The 21,325-nt window shown below is 39.9% G+C and overlaps 1 protein-coding gene across 1 annotated transcript in view; it reads left to right on the forward strand.

Annotated features, from left to right (window-relative positions):
* Positions 1-21,325, forward strand: part of DGKI (diacylglycerol kinase, iota) — a 121,967-nt gene that overhangs the window by 21,644 nt on the left and 78,998 nt on the right. Inside the window, exons 10-18 of the mRNA XM_009578677.1 lie at positions 587-646; positions 4,274-4,388; positions 4,963-5,100; positions 6,243-6,321; positions 10,074-10,129; positions 11,006-11,068; positions 11,289-11,362; positions 12,859-12,970; positions 15,486-15,685. Of these exons, the coding sequence (XP_009576972.1) occupies positions 587-646; positions 4,274-4,388; positions 4,963-5,100; positions 6,243-6,321; positions 10,074-10,129; positions 11,006-11,068; positions 11,289-11,362; positions 12,859-12,970; positions 15,486-15,685 (897 nt within the window). The remainder of the gene's footprint in view (positions 1-586; positions 647-4,273; positions 4,389-4,962; positions 5,101-6,242; positions 6,322-10,073; positions 10,130-11,005; positions 11,069-11,288; positions 11,363-12,858; positions 12,971-15,485; positions 15,686-21,325) is intronic.

Genomic DNA, 21,325 nt, shown 5'->3' on the forward strand with positions numbered 1-21,325 from the left:
TGCGGTGTTAAAGAAATACAGTTACCAGCTGAGGGAGCTGTCATGTTCTACATGCCTCAGAAATGGTGGCTCAGCAAATCCTGATGAGGAACATAAAATTTTGTTTAGACACCTCAATGTTTGTATTTGTTTGCTTTAGGATAAGAGCAAAACGGAAGATTTTTGTCGTCTGCAGAGGGAACATGAGAATCTAGCCTTTCAGATTTAGCATGGGAACATGTGAAACTGATCAAATACTTCTCAGGAGGTGCTGCCTAACCATAGAGGAAGGCCCCATTTCACATCCTAGTGGTTTTGTGGGTGTGTGGGAAGATGTGAAGTGAGCCACAGGGCTCAGGTTGGGTTGGGGCCGATGCTGACTGAGGCTGCCAGGGCTGATGCCTCCTCACTGCCGAGGCTTTCGGTAACACTGAGATTATTTTTTTTTATTTTTATTTTTCTGCCTCCACCTGTACCCTTAGTAATGAATATTCAAAAATGCGATAAGCGGTGGTTAAACTGTCACTCAGCAAAATGCATAAAAAGTGCCTGAATCATTGTTCTGACATTTTTTTTCCCCTTTTTTCCCTTTCCGTCCCCTGGCCAGGCTGGAGCTGTACAGAAAAGTGCCAAACCTGCGGATCCTGGCCTGCGGCGGGGACGGGACGGGAGGGGGCTGGCGCCTGGCAGCCCTATGGTCATTGCCAAGAGATTTAATTCCTTGTAGTTTGGGTTTTCCACCTTGCGATGCCTGCAGAGCCAGATAACATACCTTGCGCTTGTGAAATCTACTCTTTTTAAGTTTTCTGTGTGGCCTGGCCTGTGTAGTGATGGGGCCAGATCCTAATGTCCAAGGTCCTATCTGCTTTATGCAAAAAGATTTGGCACAGCTTAAAAAAAAAAAAAAAAAAAAAAAAGACTTAACTTTGCTGGCCTCCTCTCACTATTGACACGGATCTGAGCGTCTAGTAGGTTAAATCAGTGTCTGGGGGCAGTCAGTATCTTAATTTCTGCTCCTTCCTGCTGTCATCTCCCTGATGTCTGAGTACAATCAAATAGAGTCTCCTCTGTGCCTAAAGAAAGTGAGTTTCCCCACTTTCTTTGCAAAGCATCTGTAAGGAAGGATATTGCATTGGTCATACTACTGGCCTGGGATCTGGCAGATCCGGGGTCAGTATTTTTCTTTGCTACTCAATTTCTGTGTGTTCTTAGGTAAGCAAAAAAGGTCAGATCTTTAAAGGATTTAGGCACCTTTGGTTGGAGACAGGCTCCATGGTTCAGGGCCTGGAGGCCAAGAGTAGTAATGGAGGCATTACAACCGCATTTCTTTTTCCAGTACTTAGCAATAATGTAAATCTCAGTCTGTGCCACTGAGTGCTTAAATACAGTTGAAAAACTGACCTTTAATCTCTGTGAAGATCAGTTCCCCAAACATGCACTTGATAATAGTTGTAACCATAAGTATGGTAAGGAAAATCCATTACTGGTTACAAGGTGCAATGGCTGGCCAGGATAGATATATGTAGATATTTAGGGCATGGGGAGACCATTTTTTTTTTTTGTAGTGAGCTGAACCAACCCTCAACCGCTCTCTGCTTGAATTTCTGGGGGAACTTTCTGTTCAGCTTCTGTGGGTTCTTTTAAAATGCCAGCTGCAAGGGTTACTAATACCAGTGCTTCCTCCGCAAGAGTGAAGAAAATATGTGATTTGCCTATTGTCTTGCTGATACCTGGGACAATAAGATACTATTGAATTGTGAATGTTCCTTGAGAAACCTGCAAGGCATTGCTTTAGCAGGAGACATAGCTGTAAAAAAGACTTTCAATCTGTTTCTGAAAGTCTTTGCAGCTTTCATCTGAGGAAGCCAAAATTTTGGTAGGGAAAAAAATCTTCATCCTGAAAGTATTAAAGTAGAAATGAATGCAACTACATTTGAGTCTGACCATCTTTTGTTTTCCCTTTGCTGAGCAGTTCAAGCGACAGGTGGCAGCACCTTCTCGTTAGTATGAGCAGCACTCTGCTATTACCTTTGCTGCTGCTCAGTTTGCAGCAAATTAATATCTAGTTATTCCCAAAGCAATTACATCTAGAAATGAAAAATCTGGCTCAAATGGACTTAGTGAATATTCAATGAGACCAGATGTTACCTTACATTATTGAGGTGAATCAGAACTCATTGTAACTTTTCCATCATCACTGCTTGCTGTTCCTTTCCAGGGCATAAGTGGAAAGCTTTGCTTTCAAAGCAGTCAGGAGCTTTCTGTTTACAGGGAAATGACAGTCTTTGTCATCCTAGATTGTAAAACTAATGTGCAAGGTTTAGAAATGACCTCAAGTTAAATAGCAATGTTGTACTTATAAATTAGTAATTTGAAGTTTCTGTTTATCAGTTAAAATAATTTACAAAAGTGGTAGGTATTGTAATGCTACCTGCACCAGTGGGAGGCTGAGGCACAGATGTATGGATAAAGTCAGTGGCAATGACAAAGGGCTAATGACAAAAGACTTTTTAAGTCATCCTGGCCCCAGTGCAGTTATCAGAACTCTTTATTCTGTCTCCTATTATCAATACTGAAGGATAGATTTTTGAAAGGTAGAGGATTACTTATCTCTGAAAATCTCGTAAGGGCTGTACCTAGTCCTACCATGGTGCCTATGATAGACTTAAGTACCTTTGATGACTTCCTAGTTCATGAGATCTGTAAGTGATTCAGATGACTGTTGTCAGACATTAAGCTCTAATGTGTGTTCACATCCCAGATGAATGCTTTAATAATTGTACAATTGGTTTTGATAAATAACTGTCTGATAAATGCTATTTATACTTAATTAAGTCTCTTCAAGAGGCTTGGAGAAAGACATACCCTAGAATACCAAATAGGGTGGTGGTTGCTATATCTCTCAGACCACTCCCTCTACAGTCCTTCAAATTCCAACTGTGGTTCCCAATACCCATGTTATGCTGGGTACCTTTTGTGAAGCTTCAGTTTCATCCCAGTTTGGGGTAAGAATCTATTTGATATCATAGTAATGTGGAGTTCGGGATTTTTCCTCCTCCCCCTAATTGGGGGAGGAAAAATCCTGTCCAGCTGCAGTCAGGATTTCAGTTTTATATCTTATTTAAAAGCTCACATTTCCAGTAGAGACTGCATCTTTGAACATTGGTGTCAGGAAAAAAAAAATAGATCAAATTTTATCTTATGTTTATTTTTTCTTATTTCTTTATTTAAGAATGCAGCACAGTTCTTTCACAGATTTCAGTGGTGGTGTGGTTTTTTTTGGTTTTTTTTTTTTTGTAACAGTGAGAAATAGTTTACGAAATAGTCCTATTTTCTTGTGGGAAGAATTTCAGTCAAAAAATTTCAGAATATTTTCAGCAACTCTTCTTTACTCCATTAGAAATTACCATTTGATGAAAACAAAATATTTTACAGTAATTTGTTTCTTCTGGCTAGATTTCTATTTAAAAGTTTTATGTAGTCCAGAATAGGGACAGGAGAGAGAAACAGCTCTCTAAAATAACCAATAGTTTACAATACAAAAGAGCCAGATTCATTGTTCCAACCCAAAGACTTCAACTCTGAGCATTAGAGTTTGTCTTCTATTCTAGTCTTTTAGTCTTCTATTTCTCTCTCTCTCTCTCTCTCTCTCTCTGTATGACTAGAATATATATATTTTATGCTTTGCACTGAGTGAAATAATTCAGCACTAAGGTCTCTTGTCTGGGAAATGGGAGACCTGCAGGCAAGTCCATGCTTGACTTTATCTGGACCCTCTGTTCCAGGTCTAGGACATGCTCTGAGATACCATGCTGTTTCATGACAGTTGTCAAAGATTTAGTTTCTTTTAGCATAAGGGCACTTTAAAAAGTTTATCTTGAATCATCTATATTATTCTTCACTCATTTTTACACACAGTATTTTTCAGAGCAATAGTTAGGCAGCCTTAGCCAGGTGTAAGTCTATGTGTGTTGATTTCCTGCTTGAAGAACAGCAACTTATGTGTTCCCTTTCCTCAGTAACTCTGTGTGCTGTTAAAGATAGCCAGTGTTTATATCCCACTGCTTATGCTTGCACAAGAGCTTCGTGAAAACTGCTGTACCTGTTCTCCGAAAGGTGAAACCTCAGATGGGGCAGTTGTAGAGTTAAATTTCAGATATCCTCATTTTTCTTTCTCCCTTTTGTTTTACTTAATTTTCTCTGTAAAGGGGATACGATAAAAATATGTCTTTTTCCTTTTTTCCATCCCTTTTAATCTTCCTGACTAACAGTTCTCTGCATTTCCCATTTTATAGGTGGGCTGGATCCTTTCCATCCTCGATGAGCTGCAACTCAGCCCCCCGCCTCCTGTGGCCGTCCTTCCGCTTGGCACTGGGAATGACCTTGCCCGCACCCTCAACTGGGGTGGGGTAAGCACTGACTGGCGTACCCTTATGTGCAGGCTCTCAACTTGCTAGTCTGATTTAGTTGTGTAGTGGAGTGAAACTTCATTTTGGCTAAAATAGCAGGCAGGGCTGTGTCTAAGGTCTGCTTCAGTGAGGCACAATGGTTTGGTTCGATTTCTAGTCTGGGATCTCGAATTACTAATGACGTAGTTGTTGTAATAAAAGTGTACATAGGTGTATCTGTCTGGTATTTCAGGCCAAGTAATGAGGAAGATATGCAGGCTTCTAATTTAAGCACAGTTTAAACTTTATTTCTCTATATTTATCCTTGACTACACCACTGGAGTTACTCCAGGCAAGGCAAATACACTGAGTTCCTTTCCTTATGGTCTTACTTCACCTGCCCAAGACTTGTGTACCTCAGCAATAGCTTGTTAAAATGGTTGATACATCAAAATTTAGCAGTATTTTGAGGTGTTCTTAGGAACATTTGATCTGGCCTCTATGGAAGGAGGGAAGTCTGCCAGGTAACTGGCGAGTGACTTGCTTTGCTTGCACTATCCATGGCTTACTCTGGTGACACTCCCTCTGCTGTCAGGGTTACACAGATGAGCCAGTGTCCAAGATCCTGTGCCATGTAGAAGATGGGACCATTGTCCAGCTGGACCGCTGGAATCTCCAGGTTGAGCGCAACCCTGATTTGCCACAGGATGAGCTGGAGGATGGGGCACGTAAGGTTAGAGCCTTCTTTTTCCCCAGGGAGACTATAGGATCCTTAAGAGCATCTTTGGATTACACCCTAAGATGCATGAGTGGGGAAGCTCTAAAACTTTTTAATTCTCTAGTTGCATCTCTTCCTTTTGCTCTTTTCATATGTCAATGCTTCCAGAGGTGTGTGAAACATAATATATACCAGCCATTTATTTATTGTTTGTAAGTCTCAGACATTGAGCATTTATATCAAGAACTAAGTCCTGGTAGAAATCCCTGGTATCTTACCTGAAAGGTCATTGTTTTTTTTTCTCTAGTTAACCTGGGGTGGCAGAAGAAGCAACCTTGTAACTACCATCCATTCCTAAATTAGAGATATAAATCTAAACACAGGATGTAGAATTTTATTCCTTTGGATTTTGCTAATGGATACCATTAGTAATGTATTTTTGTATTTAACTTCTTTGTGTGTGGGTCTCCATGTGATCTTGATAGTTGAAGAATGGGAAAATCTTTGTGAGTGGATCACATTTACAGTAATAGGCCATTTGGACTGGAGATGTTGAAAGTGTTACAATCATAAAAAAAAATTGTGAACCATTTTGCTCGTCGTTGTAATTTCCAGCTTATCTATCGGATGCTACCGTTCTCTCTCCACAGCCCTGCTGGGTGTGTGTAATGACGAAGAGGCCAGATGTGTGCTTCCCTGCCTCATGCATCCTCAGCAGAATAGGGCTTCTTGTGTGGGACTTGCATTGCTCCTGGTTATATAGGAAGCAGGAAGAACACAGCTTGAGTTTCATTCACCATGCTGAGCTTGAAGTGCCAGCAATTAGGAAAACCTTTGTATTGACATGTTACGTGGAACAGCATTATGGGAAATCTCAATTACATCATAAGGAACCCTTTGATGTGTTTACAAAGATACATATATGATCATAAAGCCCTGTAGATGTGTTTGTGTTCTTTAGGCTTTTGTATCTGATCATCTTCCACAAGCTGTTACTAACCTTCAGAGCAACCTTCTGCATACATTTCCCTAATATGTTCCACTTTCTTCTTCTTAGGTTTTCATGAGATGCCAGATTTAAATTAGTTAATTCCTGATGTGTTATGGAACGTTTCATTTGTGTTATTTTTACGTGTCTTTTTCTTATCCAATTACAGCTTCCACTCAGTGTCTTCAATAATTACTTCAGCCTTGGATTTGATGCACATGTTACACTGGAGTTCCATGAATCTAGAGGTAATAGGAACTTTTTACTTCATTAGCCTTGAGAATGGGCAGTTATTTTATGAATTACAAATGGAGTTGGATTTAACACCTTGTTCTTATAATTCAGAAGGAAAGCTGGAACATGAAACCCAAGATACAGACACAAGTAGGAAGGAAGTGATTGTATCATGAGTTTCCAAGGGACTTCATGATTTAAAAATGAAAAAAGTACAAGAGAAAATGGCATTCACTGGAGGAAAAGGGCTAAAAGGGGAGCTTTTCAAAGTTTTTCATCTTCTAAAGGAGATACCAAGTACAGATATAAAGGAAGTTTATGCTGATGCAGAAGTGTGAGAATAAGAGCAAAAAGAAAAACAAATGTAAGTCAGGTGCCAGTTTTCCCTCCAGTGTGGAGGTGGAGGGAAGAGAAAAACTGCGAGGCTGTGGAAGTAGCAGGGTAGCAGGAAGATAATTGTGAGCAGCTGTTACCTATAGATGAGTATAGCATAATATCATTGGACTTGGTACAGAGCCAGAGTGTCTCTATGCGAGTGAAAAGTTTTAATAAAGTCCACAAAAAAACCTGTCAGGAATCTGAGCTGTTGTAGCATCTTGTTTGTCCCCTTGCTGATGGCAGTTATACCACCCCATACAGATCCAAATGTGGCTTAACAGGTGGGCTTTGGACTGATGTGAACTGCTCTATTTATATGCTTTAGGCAAGCATGCGTGTATAAACAAACCTTGTTCAATTGCCTGTGTTAAGCTTTTGGTCATTTCAGCTTCATATGCAGGTATTTTTTTCTCAGTGACACCCTCCCTTATCTTCACTTTCATACTATCAGAGTGTCATTTCAAGATGAAAAGATGGCACTCTAATGCCATGCTAAATAAAGAGCAGGATACATGATGGAATGAGCTAATGCATATTTAATAATGTTTAAGACTGCTTCAAGCTTTAGGAATAATAATGAGGGGCCACAAAAGGGCACAGGAATGAAATGATGACAGCTGTATGCATTTTTTCATGAATGCATATCACTATGCATTGCTAATGTGACTGTGAATATACTGTGTAGATGAAATGCATGGCTACTTTCTCACTTAATGGAGGCATTACTTAATAATGAAGTAATGGAGCCCTATAAAGAATGGATGTTATTCCAGAGATGGCAGTGTTTTAAAAATTTACATGGGTGAAAAAATACTTGGCAGAACAAGCTGTGTGTCTGTGAGCGGGTGTGTGTGGCCAGGAGAGCTTTTCATAGCCCAAGTGTCTGCTCTTACAAGTCATTACGGCTGGTGTCTTCCTTACCCTCTCAAATGCTAAAATATACAAAGGAGTTCTATGTGTTTTAGGAGAGAAAAGCTTGTAGCCTTGGAGGTGTTGCTGGTGTGTGGGTTTTATTGTGTTTCATGTGGAATTTAGCAGTGCAAAACAGATTCTCATCTCATTTACAATTGATGACAATCCAGAGAAACTCTTAGCAAAACTTTAGCAAAACTTAAAGCACTTCCATGGCTGTTGCACTTGGTCCATTAAGATAAGTGGTTGTATGCAGTTGCTTATGTGGAGCTATTGTAATCACATATAGTATTAAAACAAACAAACACCATGCTCCTCCCGCAACCACCCAAAATAAATTAGACTGATTTGAACTCTCAGCCTATCAGGGCATTTTATGCAAGAGAGATTGGTCAAGTGTTATTTAGAATAAGCAGTGATTGTAATGTCTCAGAGGAGCCTGCACATGAATGTAGCCTTTTCCATGGCAACCTCTACACTTTTCTTGTGACTAATCAGATTGAGCCTTGAGGGTTGGCTCCAAGCCTAACATATTTAGCTCTGCTTCTTCAGGAGGTGTTCTGGGTAGCAACTCTTTCCAAAGTCACAGTTTCCTCCCTTGTTATCCTTATGCTTTGGGGGATCAAGGGAGATGCAATTTACTTTATCCCTGTTGGCATGCTGTTTGCTCCCTCAGCTCTCCAGGACCGTTCATTTACAGGACACCTCCCCCCTACTCATGCACACGTGCACACACACACACAATAACACTTTCCTTTTCCTACTCCCTTGATGGCTTGAGAAGGGTGAGGATGGAGTGAGCCTTGGATATGCAGTCAGTGATTTACTTTTACAATCGAAATTGCATTCTAATCAACTGTAGGCTCTATTCTACATTGCATTTCTCCCTCCCTACCCATGCTCATCTGCTAAGTCAGAGGTAGGAGCAGTTCAGTGTGTTGAAGGTTCCTGACCTCAGAAAGGCTCCTTTTTGGATTACCCAGTTCCAACCTGGGGCTTTGGTTCTGGTCAGTATTTGTCGTAAGATCCATGTAAGAGCCAGTGCTCTGGTGGCTGCTGCCCAAAGCCATTGGGGATAACCGTATCAGAGAATGTGCAGCATGGGCACTGAGCCTTCAGGAGCCTCATGCTTCTTAGCATGGGATGTTGAGACTTTCTGTAAAGAGCTGTGAGCTCAGTAAGTGAGATGAGAGTTACTTAAGCAGTTAAATTAATAGTTTTAAGAAGAGGTGGCCCTGACTGCATCCCAGGCTCACCTGCAATACAACAAATGGATGATAACAGTAGCTGGGCAAACAATCAAACAAGAAACGCAGAGTAAGTAGCTCATTTTTGCAAAATGGAGCCTTATATTGTGAGATGTAGTGACTTCAAAGAGAACTAGAAACATTGTTTCAAGTGGTCATTTGAGAAGTAATTTGGAATTGTTCACACCGGTGTGATGCTTTAGCCGGAAGGACTATCTTGATACTCGGATGTTTTCACTGGAGAATTACTGAGCAAGGATGGGTGGTTGGTACTACCACTGAATACAGTGTCAGAAGGGCTGCTTCTGAAATCTCTGGATGCCACAGGCTAGGAAAGCAGTTCCCAGGGAGGCACGGGAATGACCTGTATTCTGGGAAGTGTGCCTTATACTGGGAGATTAAAGGAGCTCCATTTAGCTTATCGAAAAGAAGGTTAAAAGGTGATTTAATCACTGCCTATAAGTATTTACTCAAGGAGAAGATATCTGATAGTTGGGGGCTCTTTAATTTGACAGAGAAGTGTAATAAGATCTAGCAGTTGGCAGCTGAAGTCTGAAAAGTTCAAGATAGGAAAAAACCCCACATTTATTTTAACAGTGAGAATAATTAACCATTAGAAGTGCATTACTACTGGACTATTAAAATTATCCATCACTTAGAGTCTAATCAAAATGAAACAGCTCTCTAAATAGGTTTTAGAGGAACCACTTATTTTTTTTCTGCAGGAATATTTGGGTAGAGATGTCTATTCCTCAGTACCTCTTTGTAACACATCAGAATTCTAAGTGCCTGTTTCATCTTGTAATTTACTAATGCTTTACTCCTGCTTCAAAGAATAGGTTAGTGTTTCATGGATTTCTAATAATCATTAGAGGTCTGTTCTGCCTTGGTAGAAATAGAAGTTTCACAAATGGTACTGAGGGATCATAAGATGTATAGTCTGAGAGGTGCTAAATTAACTGATTGTATTCTTGTTACCTCTTTGCTCCTGTTTCTATCTATTTTCACTCTACAGGAAAGGGGAAGAATTCAATATCCATGTTTTAAATCTGATAGCACATAATGGCACAGATGGGGGACTCTCCCACAGGAAAACTATGCTTATGTTAATATTTTTGCTGAGTGATGTGTGCTAAAAGCACTGTAGTGCTAGCAGGGAAAGTGAAGGTACAATGGTGTCTACTTGTTTTATTAGGGTGTTCATATTTTTCCTTTTTATCCTTTCACAGAAGCAAATCCAGAGAAATTCAACAGCCGATTTAGAAATAAAATGTTTTATGCAGGGGTGAGTTGTGATTCATCTTACAGAATGGTGCTAACTTAGTTGGTTTAATGTTTTCTTAAGTACCTTCCCCCTCACTTTCTCACATCAGGAGCTCATGCCAGTTCATCTTGCCTGTTGCAATTTAAAGTGCACGTGTGCTGTTGCTGGCAATGCCACACACATGTGTCTGTTGGAAAGTGCCTGAAGCACTGTTGGTTTACAGTGCTTAACAGTGAGAGAAATGCTACTCTTTTGGACATAGTACTGGTCATGTCTTGCTCCCCCTGGTTCTGGCTCATAAGCTCCTCAACAAACTGCTCTGCTTTTTTCAGGGTTTGGGCAGCCGCATTGATACTGACTTTCCTAGAGAAATTCCCCAAATGTTAGCCTGTTTGTAGCTTTGAGTAGTCTTGGAGGTAGGGTCATGGGGAGTGGAGGACAAAGGTCAGCTATTTGGAGTGATTAATTTTCATATGTGAATATGCAAATAAAATTACCCATTTCTGCATTCAGGAGATACATGGACAACGCTTTATTCTAAAACGCAGTTATTAAGAGAGAAATGCTAATTTGATAATGCATGACATATAATGTCTTTCTGGATGATGACTCTCACTGTACCCATGTGCCTTAAACATGGAAACAAATATGTGAGCAAGAATTTACATTTAAATCCTTGGGTGCCCAAGGACCTTCTCTGGTTAACCTCTCAAAAGGAGAAGTATCATGATATAAAAAAAAAAAAAAGAAAAAGAATTTTGTATCTCCTGAGAGCAAGAAAGAACAGGTTTGACAAAAGGATGGCATTTTGGTAATTAGCTCTGTGGTGGGATAAGAAATGAGGAGAGAGAAGAGAGGAAGCGCTGATGACAATTCCTTCACTTATTTCTGTTGCAGGCAGCCTTTACAGACTTTCTGCAAAGAAGCTCAAGAGATTTATCCAAGCATGTTAAAGTTGTGGTAAGTATAAGAAATTGTGTCATAGTATTGTGGGAAGAGGGGGGAATGGAGAGAGAGCGAGGTGAGAGTTTAATGGCTCTGTTACTTTTCAGTTTTGAGCATGACATTTGCAACACATTCCAAGGAAAGTCTTGGGAAAGTTGTTACAAAGCAGCAACACTTCTCTTGTCTGTGGCTCCATTCAGCAATTTCTCTGTGCTCTGTCACTTTGGCTTTGTAGTGTGATGGTACAGACCTGACTCCAAAGATCCAGGAGCTGAAGTTCCAGTGTATAGTGTTTTTAAACATACCCAGGTAAGCTCAACACAGATGCTTGGAGTTATAAAAGGGAAAAAACCAACCAAACAAAAAAAAACCCCTACAAGTTGTCCTAGACTGGGTGGATGTGCAGGAAGAGTATTGCCACTGTGCTGCCTTCTTGAGAGCTAGGCGCTTATAATACTGTTAATTAGCAATACGGAATGGGATCCGAGTTCAGGGTGCAGCTAAACCATCCTTTAAAAAGTTGAATATCCTGATATAGAGAGAGTAGAAATGATTAACAACATGCTTTCAAAAGTTGTGCACCTATCCTGCAAACAAGATAGTAAAGACACAGATGTCTGGTCTTTCGCTTAATTAGAAGCAGTGTGTGAAAAAGTGTGTGTGTATGGAAATCAGTATTTTTCCAGTTAAGGAACACCAAACTTTTGAAAGATGTGCTGTTTTTTAACATGTTAAAAACAGAAATATAGCTGTATTCTCAAAAGTTGTCTATCTCCTGCTCTCTAGAGCAGTAGTCTCCAAACTTTTTTGATTGTACATCCTTACCAGTAAAAAAATGTTTAAGCACCACCCCAATATATGTATATTTATTTATGAATTATATACATGTACTACTGTACTAATTTATCACATACATTATAAAACATACACAAGAATAGAAATTAAGAAAGGATGTGATAAAGATGAAACAAATGCTATTTTAATGGTTTTTTTTCTTATTTATTAAAAGTACAAACAATATTTTCTTCACATACCCTAATTCTCTTGTCAGTTGTGGATTTTTCTTGCACACTCCCTGTGGTGCATGCACCCCACCTTGGAGACCACTGCTTTAGACAACCTACCATTTCGCTCCACATGCGGTCCCAAGCACTTGATCTTTTGAGTCCTGCACTGCCCTCACTGCAAGCTTCTACTTGGTGTCATCTCTCCGAAGTTCCCCCTTCTATCGCTCTTAGATCACTTTTACATCCATTCTTTAACGGTAGGAAAGATAGATGCCACAGCTGCATCTGTTCCTGCTTCTTATTTCTCCCTGCCTGTTCAAGCTATGAAATGTTTTGCATTCCTTATGCTGTTATAGCTTCTGAGCCAGCAGGGAGAGAGGAAATGGAGCTCCATGGCTGGAGTTGCTGCTGCAGCCCCATGTCTGCCTAGCAGAGGGACTAAGCAGCTTTCTGGCTCAACAGCTCATCTGCAGAAAGCAAAGCAAGTGGGGAGAACAAAGTGCTGCTGCTCTGTTATCTATTTCCTGGTGTTTCCCCATTTTTCTCTCACAAAGGAACCTGCTAAAGATTATGATGAATACATTTATGGATGGTGTACCAGCTTGGAAATGAGGCAGATTTTTCCCTTTTGTCCAGTCCTTGCCAGCATAACTTTTAATTGTCCCTGAATTGAATCCTGGAATGGATATCTGGATACTTCTGGAGGATAGCAGAACAGGCTAATAGTCAGGCTACTAGTCAGGACCCATCAGGGCAAACTGCTTTCTCAAAGCTTGCTTTCCAAACCTCTTTCTGTAGGTATTGTGCTGGCACAATGCCCTGGGGAAACCCTGGAGATCACAGAGACTTTGAGCCTCAGCGCCATGATGATGGCTACATTGAAGTCATTGGGTTCACCATGGCCTCACTGGTGAGTATATTGCGGGTGCTACCTTTCCTGCAGGTAGACTTGGTGAATTCTGTGGGCGGTGTTACAGAGTGCAAAATTGTCCTCATTACTGAAGAACCACCATGATTCCACATTCAGTCAGCTAAGGCCAAAACATGCTCTGCTATTGGGTTTTAAATGAGGGGGACAAATTGTAGTTTTCCAGTAGAAGAAGTGTTCTTTAATAATAAAAATGTACTCTTTGCAAAATATGGCTAATTTGCATGTGCAGTGCTCCCAAGTTAAACAGCAAGATTATTACAGTAAAAACAGCATGCATGCACGTTTTTACTGTGGGAATGTTCTATGTTCAAATAATTACTGCTGTTTCTCTTTAGCTTTTGTATATTTCAATCTATGGCATAAAAGTTCAAATTTTTATGTAAAACTGGCTACTGGAAACAAATATGAAATATTATATAAAATTATATGCCCATACAGTTTCCATATGCCCACTAAAAATGTTGTGAAAATTTAGTAATAGCTGTGGAAAATTTAGTAATATTTCTGGCACAAACGTTATCTCTTTCTGTTCTGTTAGGAAAAAAAAATTTTAATTTGGCAGTGCAGTTTCTGCGAATGCTGTCCTTAAAATGAACTAAAGTTGAGTTACTAAAAAAGCAATCTCAGTGTAAATACCCTAGTGTCCTACTATCACAGTGGTTAGACACAGTGACGGTCTCTTCAGAGGACGATTAAACGTGGTCAGAAAGTTGGTAGTTATCCCCGTGCTAGTGTTAATCTACCTAAGGCACTGCAGCTTGAACTTAGTGTGGGCAACAGAAGGCACGTATCAGGGCTTCTTGGCAGGTTTATTTAGGTCATGCTTAAGTCCATACTCTTAAGCCTTTGTTGCTGCTATGTCTTGTGTGGACTAGGTTAAAGCTAACATGGATAAGCCTGTTTTCCCTAAATTCACACATTTATTTGTTGTGTGACCTGCCCTCAGTGCATTCAGTGAATACCCATAATAATGGTGTTTGCTTCCTCAAAGAGAAATTCAGACAAATCTAATCTTCAAAGTAAACAAAAGTAAAAGGTTGCCTTGATCAGCAATCATTTCTTTAGAAGGCTGGGTTAAGGGTTCTTTTTTGGTCTCTCTTTTTTTTGATGGATCTGGTGGATTAGGGAAATAACCTACAGGTAAGCAGAACTCTGTTTGTTAGCCTAGTAGATCTTGTGGAATGAACATTTGTTACTTCACCCCAGAAGATTTTAGGGTACGTTTCTGAAAACGCTATCAGAAGTCTATTTAGCATGTACCAACTAGCAATTTTCAGCTGGAATCTTTTTTGGTTTGCCACTAATGTGTCTCTAGCCACTCGCAGTAGCCAGAGCGATCTCAAAGCTACCAAAAATTTCAGTTGGGACTGAATTTAAGTAGTAGGGCCCTTTGAGCTGCTCTTTCTCGTTAAAGGAAGCCTAGTTCAGAACCGAGGGTCTACAAGTCTACATTGGTTGTGATGCTGAGGAACCATTGTAGTCCTTGACTGTGTTGATACAATCCTAACTTGCTCCGTATGTCTCCCAGATGTGCTTGGTCATACCCAAGAAGGTCTGTGAGACCAAGGAAGAGAAGTACTTTATAAGAAGTGTTATTATGAATATTATTGACCGTATTATCAGTTGATCCATAATACTGAGCACACAGAGCAGGATTAAGGTCTTGACTTGTGGTCGGGCTGCTTTCTGTTAGTAGTGCATTAATATAGGATTTTTTCCCGCATCTGATACATGAGAGTTAATAGTCACACTACAAATTAAAAAAATACATTTCTGCCCAAGCATGTCTGCTTAGAACTTGAAGGATCTGCTCATTGCCCTCCTTGTTTCATTTCTTTGAAATGAATTCTTAAACATGATATTTAATTGTTTTTAACAAGGTCCTTCTGCTTGCTCTTTTCAGCCTGTCTAGTCTCGAGGTTGAGTTGCTGTGTAAGCTTTCATAATAAGGATTTTAGATTTATCTAATTCACATTAAGGACTGTGTTCTGTTCAGGAAGGGGAAATAATTTTTCTGTCTCACAGATGTACCCAATTAAGGTGGTTGTTTTAAAGAGCAAATAACTAGTTGTATTACTGTTTGTGTAAAAACAAACCAGCCAAAACAAATTGAAAACTTTAAGAATAAACACAGGTATTCATTTGTGCATGCACATGTGTGTGTATACATACTTGTATGTGTGTGTAATAACCTTGACATATACCAAGGTGATGAGATGTGCAATGCATATGGTTAGATTGGGCTTGTTGCCCACCACTTTTCCTTGTGAAATTTTAAGTCCTGCTTTGCAATTTTGGAGTGAAAATACATTCGTCCTGACTCGTTAGAATGCCTTACACATGGAACGCTGTGTAATGGATGCTGTCAGCAAAACTGCATTTCGGATTTAACTGCCTCAACTATCTGTTCTGAGGTGTCTTTTCTTTGTCTTTCCTGTTTGTTTTGGGGTTTTTTTTGCCTGTGTTTTGTTTTGTTTTGTTTTTTTCCCCCCAGGCTGCTCTCCAGGTGGGTGGTCATGGAGAGAGGTTGCATCAGTGCCGTGAGGTGACACTTTTAACGTACAAGTCTATTCCCATGCAAGTGGATGGCGAACCATGTCGATTGGCTCCCTCACTCATTCGAATCTCCTTAAGGAACCAAGCCAACATGGTGCAGAAGAGCAAGAGGAGAACATCCATGCCTTTGCTGAATGAGTGAGTTGGATATGTGCATGTCCTAATGGCAGGAGGCCTGTTTGGGGCAGCATATTCAGTCACGGATTTTGCATGTACTGGACTTGCGCATTTACAAAAAAAAACAAAATAAAAAAAAATTCACACCTTCTGAACTCCCTTACTTACTCAGGTAAATACTTACCTGATTTTCTTTTATTCTTTTATCTTCTGGGTTACCCTCTGTCTTGCTTTTAGAAAGGTGTTGTATCTTTGAGTTACTTAGAGAGGTTTGTGCAGGCTCAGCAGTGTGCCTCTTGGCTTCTGACAGTTCTGCATATGTATGCCATTTACCTTTGAAGTTCTTTTGATTAATTTTCCCAACTTGATTGATCTGCTTTTTAAGCTCCACTGGAGACCCTGTAACAGATTTCCATAATCAAAAATTACTCAGGACATCTTGTAGTCTCTGTTGTGGGAGCATGCTGCCTGGGACTGTTTACGGAGAAGGACCTGGAGGTCCAGAAAGGGCTGTTTGCACTTTGTAGGGAATCCTGCTCCAGTATAAAAACCCAAATGAGAAATGAGTAGCCTAAAGATGAATAGAGAAAAGCTAAGATAACTGGAAACCAGGAACATGGGAAGAAGAAAAGACAGGACTAACATTCCTTTTCATAATTAAACCTTATTTGTAAACACTGCAGAGATATTTTAACATGAAAAAAAATTCAAATTTTGACCTGTGAAAATGCCTGTCCAATAAAATAATTTAGATTATTTTGTAGAGCTTATTGTTGTACTTCTTGTATGGAAGGCCTTCATCGCTGATAAAATGAAGGACATAGTAAGTGCCTTTTCTGTTTTTCATCAACTATTCTTAAAGTGAAGCAAAACAGCCTGTCCCTCCTACAAAGATACCAAGCTAAAGGCCTAAAGTTATCAAGGATCCACATTTCATTCAAATATCCATGCACTGAGGATTTCATTTTTCTGGGGAGGTGGGTGGGGGATTTTGCTGTTGCAGCTGTAGTGGTGAGGCAAGGTTTATGAAGAGATGGAATATCTTTCGTTAGACTAACTCACATAACTGGAAAAAACAGATCAAGGTCTCAAGCACACCTTTTCTCTTCAGGTATCTTAAAGGTTGTCTGTGTCTTTCAACTGTATCATCTAGTGGAAGATATTGCTTCACTTCAAACTTTGACTCCAGCCCTTTAGAGCTTCTTGTCATCCACTAGTTGTCAATCTGTTCATGTAATCAAAGTCTCCCTGCTTATTTTCAACATCTTTCTGTTCAGTTTAGCACTCTGTGTTCTCTTACTGAAACTAGTGCTTTAAGCTTCCGTAGAAATCCATATCTATAACGTGTAATTCCTATTTGCCTGGAAAATACATAAGGTATACTCATCTCTCTTGAGCAGTAAAGAATAGCAGACTCTTGCCTGTGGGCAGCAATACCCAGTTTCATCCAACCACAACTCAATTGTTTGCAAAAGCTAGAATCGAGAAGAGAGCAATCCTGGGGCATCTTTTTCTACACTGAGGGAGGCTAATGCAACTGTAAAATGAAAATTCCTGGTATTTCGATCTGATAATTAGCATGGTTAGGCTTGGTTTTTGAGATCTGAATTTAAACTGTGGTAGGGAATTACAGATTCATAATATATGCCAGTTGTCAAGAGGATCTTGTTTGTGGTTTAGCTTGATTTTACTGGGCTGTGGTAGACTACATTGCTGTCAGTCCTTTGATTTGGCTGAGATATTTGCCTGCAGACCTATGTCTTGGGAAAATACAAATGACTTGTCAGGGACTGTAGTCTCAGCCTCACATATCAGAAATGGTATGAGTATATATTTATAACTACATCTATACCTATATATCTGTGTGTGTATGTACTTCGCTCTCAAGTGTTGAAGGGGAATGAGAGAAAGGAGTTGAATCTCGTGGTGTGATAAAAAGTAAATGGCACGTTAAAGGTTAAACTCTAGGAAGCATTTAATATTGTAAGAAGTTCATTCCATATGCTGCTGATTTGCAGTATTTCACAAAAGAAAATTTTCAGTTAAACATGTTTATCTACATTTCTTAACTTGATATGTGGAATATATCTCCCTATTCCATTGAAATCTCCCAGAAAGCCTTATATTTGATTGAACACGATAGATTGTTCTCTTATGACTGTCATCTGAATATTAGATGTGTGAGATAAGTGGGTCTGGAGCTATCCCACTAATTGTTAGACAGCTGTTCTTGAGCTCATTCCTAGGAAAGCAGTTAAAAAATTATCTCGCATCACAGTAACACAGAGTTGCTATTATTGTCAGCTTTGATATTATTGCTAGATAAGGAGAGCAGTAGGAGTGCTCTTTGGAGTTTTAGCTAGTCCAATGTCACAAGAAGAAAAAGACTTAATTTGAAGATGTCTTACACTCTGTTTCTGTTTTCTTACTCTGTTCTTTGTTCTGGAGGTTTTAAGGAGAGGGGTTTTAGGGAGGATAGCGAGTTAGTTGTTTGCCTTGTGGATGCACTTGAGTTTCCAGGGAATAACAGTATTTTAAAATTGAAGAGCCTATATGTAATGTAGCTGAGTGAGAAGAACAGAGATTTCATGCTTCTCTCACTTGGGAGTGGGACATGGTTCTCTTCTGACTGTAAGAATTGCCCATCTTCCTGATTGCAACTGTTCTCCTTCAAAACCTGTAGATGCTCTGAGAGGACACTTGTATGTGAGAAAAAGGGATCTGACCTTGATTGACCTTTTTTCCCCTCCATTTTCCCACTATTGTACTTCCAGCACCTTCTAATTGCACACAAACTGCCTCATGTGGTTCTACAGACCTTCAAGGTTGAAACTCCTATATGTTGAGAGTCCTTGTTTTCTTTGTTACTGAATAATTTGCCTTTTTCAAGGTGTGGGGAAAAATTCAGCAGCACTTTTGACAGTGTAAAAGTTCTTAGTCTTTTCTAGTCTTTTTAAAAAAAAAAAAAAGGTTGGCCATGGAATCAAAGTAAGGAATAAAAATCTAGTGTTTCTGCAGGGCTACTTAAACTGAAGAAGCCTCCATTCCCTGTTGATAGCAGCAGCACAAAAAGCTTCATCCAAGCTATTAGGGAACAAGTAAATATAACGTGCTGCATTTTGTCATAGCAGGGCAAATTACTGGCAATTAATATTTTATTCAGTTATTTCATCCTTCACTGCTGAATTGCCTACAAACAAATTTCTCAGTATATTAATTGTCCCGAACTATTCATGGACTAGTTGCTGCAACTAGTGATCTTTCTTCTTACTATTCATCAAGCATTCATTTTTTAATATTTCCTTTTGGGAAGTTAAGCTGTTTTGATGTGACACACACACTACATGAGTGCTCTTGAGTAGGTGAGGATGACCTGTTCATGGTTTGTACTCTTCTTATAACTTTAAAATTTTGAGTTGAAGCATGGTGGAGGAACGTCATTACTTGGTGAATACAGTTACAGTGCTTCTAATTTGTTTCTAATGGAGGCTGTCCAAACATAAAAGGTAGGCATAATCTCTTCCTCATCCTGCAATGCATTGCTCTACGATGGAGATAAGTAACAATCCGATAAAGCGTTTCAAGCCAGAAGCAACCGTTTTAGGTGCAAGGAATATACAGGATAAGGTGATGCTGTTCACACTTGGTTGTGGATTGAAACAAGGCAGATAGTGGGGTTGTGGGGCAAAAAAGGTGGATTTCTTTTCTTCTCATATGTCTTTTCTGTTTGTACCAGCAAAAGCAAATTTTTGCTACAGCCAGATCAGCAGACTCAGTTTTTCTGCAAAAGAGTGAATGATCTTCTTATTCTCCTTCCTTTAAAAGACTTGCTGGCTAAGTTCTCATTCCTGTTGTCCACTATTGATCATGGTAACATGTGAAAGAGACAACATACAGCTTGGTTTTCTGTGAGGAAGCCAAGAACGTGGTTCTTGTGAGCTATAAGCAAAATGTGTGTGGAATAGGAAGAGAAGCAGTGGTTCAATTTTCCAGGAGTCATTTTCTGATTAGAAATACAGTTTAGTATGCTGCTCAGTAAGTTTCAATTAATGATCACTTTCTGAACGTGAAAAGATGGTATTTTTCTTTCACTGCCTTTTAGTTTGGGTTGAGGAAGAATGTCCTGCATGGTGGAAGAGAAAGAAGAGGGAAGAGCTTGTAGATAAAACATATTCCATACACTTTAGAGAAACAAAGGGACCATCTGAGTATAAACACTAGAAGAGAGTCAGTCTTGGGAGTCACTATATATAAAATGCATGTTTCCCTAAGGTACATGAAAGAAGAATGGAGACAGCAATTTGTCATTGTGGATACAAAATCTCCAGTAAGGGTATTTTTTTTCTTAAACATTAACTAAAGTTGGCCAACCTTTGGAGACAATTCCATCCATTCAGATCTTGGCTTTGATGTTTGTTTGCATTTCTGGACCTGCTTCCAAAGTCTGCTGCCTTGAAATTTTTCAGTGCCTGTGGAACAAATCCTGGGGCTCCTTGTCTTCCTTATATAGCCGTGTGCCTAGCTTGTCATTGGTCCTCCTCACTCATGTCTTTAGAAAGCTCCTGTATGCCATGTAGCAGTGATTTTCTCCATTTGCATGTCTTCTGTTGCTCTTGGCTTCCTAGTGTGAACTTGGAGCTCTGCATGTCTCTTCATTCAAATTTTATGTGACACATTCCTTTTGTTTCTGTTTAAATGTTGTATGTCTTTCTCTTTCTTTCTTCTCTTCCACTCTTTCTCTCTCTCTTCCTCTCCCCTGCCTTTTTATGTGTCTGTCCACACTGTGTGCTGCCTTCCTTCTGGCCACTCATTTCCTGCTGCCTATAGTAGCCATAAAGTGCAGTCTGCTGACCTGAGGAGAGTCTCAGCTCCCCCCGATTCCTTCACTGTGTGAGTATCTGGCTTTTTTCTACTTTCAAAGTTCCATAGTTTTTTGCTGTTACTTTGTGTGTCATTCAACCAGGAGACGGAGCAGTAAAATCCAGTGACAAATGGGAGCTCACGTGACAGCATGGCAGGCAAAGGGCAGTGGCCTTACCAGCAAAGGCACAGTTCCACAGTGCCTGAGTAGGGTGGGCAGGGCATGTCTGGTGATGGTGACCAGGTTCAGCCAAGAGTCCAGCTCACCAGACAAATCCATAGCAACAGGCAGGTCTGAAGTTAAGCACCAGGCACCATCCTGGAAACAGTTGAGATGAGAACTTTCCATCCTTTGGTTTTAATAAAAAACATACTGTGAACAAACTCAGCCATAAGCCGTATCTCCAGGGAGAGCTGATCTCTCAGCCATATCTCCAGATAGAGCTGATCAAAACAGGAAACGAGTCCCCAGAGGAGTGGTGTGACATTGGCTGCAGCTGCATTGAAGATGGAGACACCCCCCCACACACACCTTGGCAATATCTCGATTGTCAGCAACTCCACTGTACTAACTTGCTAGATAGTAGCTAAATTATTCAAGAATCTAATGTCTTTTTAAAAATGTGGTAGATTGGCACTTAAAAACTTGTACCATTATACCATTGTATGTTGGTATCTTCTAATTCATCCCTTTATGGAAACATGCCATATTATGAAAATCTCTGTGTGTCCACAATTAAAAAACCCAAACAAACAAAAAAACCCAACCAAAAAAACCTCCCGCAAACCACCCCAGCCACC

The sequence above is a fragment of the Fulmarus glacialis genome, unplaced genomic scaffold (genome assembly GCF_000690835.1).
Source record: "Fulmarus glacialis isolate BGI_N327 unplaced genomic scaffold, ASM69083v1 scaffold35, whole genome shotgun sequence".
In the NCBI taxonomy this organism is placed as follows: Eukaryota; Metazoa; Chordata; class Aves; order Procellariiformes; family Procellariidae; genus Fulmarus; species Fulmarus glacialis.